Source organism: Triplophysa rosa, linkage group LG19, assembly GCF_024868665.1.
Source record: "Triplophysa rosa linkage group LG19, Trosa_1v2, whole genome shotgun sequence".
NCBI classification, from domain to species: domain Eukaryota; kingdom Metazoa; phylum Chordata; class Actinopteri; order Cypriniformes; family Nemacheilidae; genus Triplophysa; species Triplophysa rosa.
The window spans coordinates 5177950-5182079 of NC_079908.1; the positions used below are offsets into that span (position 1 = coordinate 5177950).

A 4130-nucleotide genomic window follows, 5' to 3' on the forward strand; every position below is an offset into this window, starting at 1 on the left:
GCGCAATTTGACACAAATTGACACATGCTTTTCAGAAACGTGAGAGTTCAGTGTTCAGGTTGATCCCCAGGAAAGAAAAATGTTTAAATAAATTATAAAATTAAATTTAAATAAATACTTGGTATAGTGTAGCTCCTTTTTATTGCATTTATGATTAGGGCTCTCCCATATTTTTTTTATTTTCCACTAATTTGAAGTTGGTGTTGAAAAGTGTTTTCAAGTGTTATCTAGGTTACATTTAGTCAGATTAGAAAAAGTAATCACTGTAAACATTGTTGGTTCAATTAAAAAAAAATTTACCTGGTTTCCTTAACATTTTATGTTAATTTTACTTAAAAATATTAGTCAACTCAATGAAACTCAGTTAACTAGTATTTTTAAGTTGAATTAACTTGAAGAATTTAAGGCATTTGAAGTTGAACCAACAAAAAGCAAATCATTTTTACAGTGTACCAAGCCGATACTTCAATGTGAAGTAAATTGGGTATTATATGAAATGTTGTATGTGGAGGTTAAATTTAGAAGAAAAAAAGACGTTCGAGTGAATGACAAGTATTTTCAGTTAATGACAAGGGTAAAATATAGAACATATATAGACATAAATTAAGCAACATAACTGTAAAGTCCATTTTTGCTCTAAGTACCTAAACAAGTACTGAGAAACTTGACAGTTTTGTGGGACTTCAACTTCAAAGTGCTCTGAACTCTTCTACTGACTTGGAAAGATCAGGCAAATTGCTCACATGCGCTGAGTTCTGGTAAGTGGCACACAGTCGACATTATAAGACATTATAAAACACATCCGTGAACACTTTAGCCCTTCTGTGTTTGATTAACACGGCTGGTGTCGTGTTTTGATTAAAGGAAGCTTGTGAGTAAAGTGCCGACCATAAACTATTTCCTCTTTGTATCAAAGTCACAAGGAAACATTAAAACGTGCCTTTTAACTCCCCATTTATGAGGCCACAACTTAATGAACAAGCCACAACGAGGTGAGAAGTGAAAACAAATTAATCTGTAACAATGAATAAATTTCATTGCATCATGAAGCTGAATTTTCATTTTCAAATAATTCATAAAACTACCTCTCTGTAAAGCATCTCAAAGTCTTGTGTTAATAAAGTTAATATACTGTAAAGTGTTCCCAACTGTTACTGACATTTCTGAAGAAAAAAAGCCTGCACATTATTGTTTTTGGAAGTGTGATCTATAGTAATGCATTTATGACTGTATTCTGCACAAATCTCAGATTTTAAACATTTGCAAAGGTGCAGGTAAATTTTTAAAATAAGTAAAATATAAGTGAAAATAATATGCCGTTTTTGATTTTGCACTAAATTAATCATTAATATTATCAAACTTCAAATTGAAAACATTAATATAGCAAACAAAGTAAACAAGCATTATTTATTCTCCATCCAGATGTCTTAAAAACTATCAACTGTACACAACAGCACCTTTCAAAGGGATTTCAGTGAAGAATAATTACAGTATAAATATATAAAATTGTAGCTAAATATATATAAAAAAGATATAATTGCATATAACTGTCCAGCTTGCTTCTATGTTGGATGAAAACAATGTATAGAGAAAAGCCTTTTACTTTACTACCCAAGATACAAATCTTATTTTAAACCTTTCAATGAAATATCAATGTTTTTATCTTATAAATATATGTAAATCATTGGCTTATAATTTGCTAATTTCCTTTAAGAGCTATAACCTTAAAAAACGCCATCCATCAATTATAGCAAAGCAACAGGTAAGTCAGCCGTCATCTTGAGAAGTAAAATCGATGTATGACGCTGTATCAGTGTATGAGCCTGTCAGAAATCATTTTAACAGGATGAAAATCCATCCAACATTATTACAGTGGACTTTATAGTACACAAAATAATTCATTTTACAATATATTACATGAAGACGTATGACACAAATATACAAATAAGGTTTGGCATTATAGTTATCCATCCACAGGGTAATATTTGATCTCTCTGTCAGTGGAAAGTGAGGTAAAATGTTCTGATATTCATATCAGGTCTTTCAGGATGTGTGTTAAGGCACGCAATGAAAAGGAATCATGGGTTTTAGATGTTTTGGTTGTTGTTTGTTTTTTTGGACTTGGATACCCAAAGATTGTAAACATCGTCTTTCTATACATCCACAGAGCCGTAGCTGTTCATAGCACCTCCTCTCAAGCAAGGTGATACATGCTGTACCCCAAAGGTGCTCCATAAAGCCCAACTGGAGCAATGGGCAATAAAGGCCTTTGGAAAGGATAAGACTGTCCATAGAGCGAGACCGCCGAATGGAGCTGCGTCCCAAGAGGAAGATGCAGACTGAAATTAGGATGCAGGGTTGGTTTAGCAGTCAGCTTGAGCTTTTCCAGCTCGGCCTCCTGTAGACGCTTGGCCTTGGCCCGTCGGTTCTGGAACCAGATCTTCACCTGGGTTTCTGTAAGAGTGAGGGAACTGGAGAATTCCGCTCGCTCTGCAATGGACAGGTACTGCTTCTGCCGAAACTTTCGTTCCAGGGCCAGGAGCTGCGAGGTGGTGAACGGCGTACGGGGTTTGCGGTTCGTCTTGTGCTTGCGGAGAGGACAGGAACTTCCCTGGCCTGTAGCATAAAGGAGACAAAGTTTAAAAACGACATATTGTAAACATTATTACATTTCTTATACATTTTAATGCTGGAATTTCTCTGTCAAAAAAGATTCAAGAAACTACATTCTAAAGATTTTATATTATTGAGATAATAATTTCATACTTTTAATAAAACATATGTATATACAGGTCATTTTACATTTTAATAAAACTTATTTTGTTAAATGAATAATATAAAGAAATCTAATTTAATATCCATTAACAGGTATAGGCTAATTTGATTAGAAATCATAATTTTGAGTCTTCAGATTTTTAATGCTACTTAAAACATTATATATAAATATTGCTCAAGTAAGAACTAAAACTTCGTGTTTACTTTATCAATTCAAGTCTAATCAGTAAGGCCTACTGACACAATTACAAAAACATAAGAAATCAAATATTAAATAAATACTACATATACCATTATTTACTTAACTTTACCAATAGGCTATAATTGCAAATACATTGACAGAATTTTTTGTTGAGAAGATACAGTACACATGTTGTTTAGATCTCTTTCCATTTCAATAAAATCAAGTTAAAAGGCAAGCGTTAGGAAAATTAGCCATGGTTTTGTTATAGTAAAAACGTAGTAGGCTAACTTTGTTTTTTGGCGGATCGGGTGCCATTTGTATAACTATACTTTTACCAGAAATATCATAGCCTGCATAGCATCATTATTATTGGAGATTTAAAATGTAACTGCATAAGCAATACAGCGTGTCACTTTAAAAATATAAACATTGCTTACGCGATTGCGAGTATGTCGAGTTCATAACCCATGAAGTGCAGTCTTCCGGCTCCGGTGATTCGGATTTGACGGGTGAACTCTGCATAAAGTGCTTTGATATTCCAGCCGAACCACAATCCCTTAGCTCAGTTTTAGCGAACGGACTGGACACATCCTCACGCCTTCTTTCAAAGTCCTTACTGGGTTTGTGGCTTGATATGAGAGACTCCACGCTAAAGGGATGACTTGACACTTGAGGCTTGCGATGCTCCATCGTCCGATCTCCGTCTGATACCCTCAAGCTCGCGGACACGGACATCCTCCTCGCGACTCTCCTCTGGACGCCCGAACTTCAAAGTCACTCTGACGTCTCACGCGAAAACAGTCAGGCCTTTGATGCCCTGAAGCACGCGGCGACGGCGGAACTTTTGACCAATCGGAGCGTCTACGGCAGCACACTGCAGCGGCCAATCAGAGCGTTGCCGAAGTAGTGTAACTAGCGATTGGTTTAGAGAAGTTTGGGAAAATGTGTCGATCATTTTGACTGACAAAAGTGACCGCGACGGGGAGAAACATTCGTGAGATTTGGTGAGCGATGTGTATTGACTTGACAACAGAACACGAAGTACAATAATAATTTACACATTTACACGTTGACTAAACGTTACTTCCGCAACTGTAGTTTATTATGGTATTTGTAGTGAAATGCGGTAACGCGAATGATTATCAGTCCGCCAAAAAGGCATGGCCACACT

At 35.7% G+C, this 4130-nt stretch overlaps 1 protein-coding gene across 1 annotated transcript; it reads right to left on the bottom strand.

Annotated features, from left to right (window-relative positions):
* Window positions 1–1388: 1388 nt before the first annotated feature.
* msx2b (muscle segment homeobox 2b) lies at window positions 1389–3795 on the bottom strand. Its single transcript, XM_057360491.1, has 2 exons — window positions 3397–3795; window positions 1389–2616 (listed from the first exon to the last, which is right to left on the bottom strand). The coding sequence occupies exons 1-2, from the start codon at window positions 3692–3694 to the stop codon at window positions 2195–2197; spliced, it is 720 nt and encodes a 239-aa protein (XP_057216474.1). The 5' UTR covers window positions 3695–3795; the 3' UTR covers window positions 1389–2194.
* Between the last annotated feature and the right edge of the window lie 335 nt (window positions 3796–4130).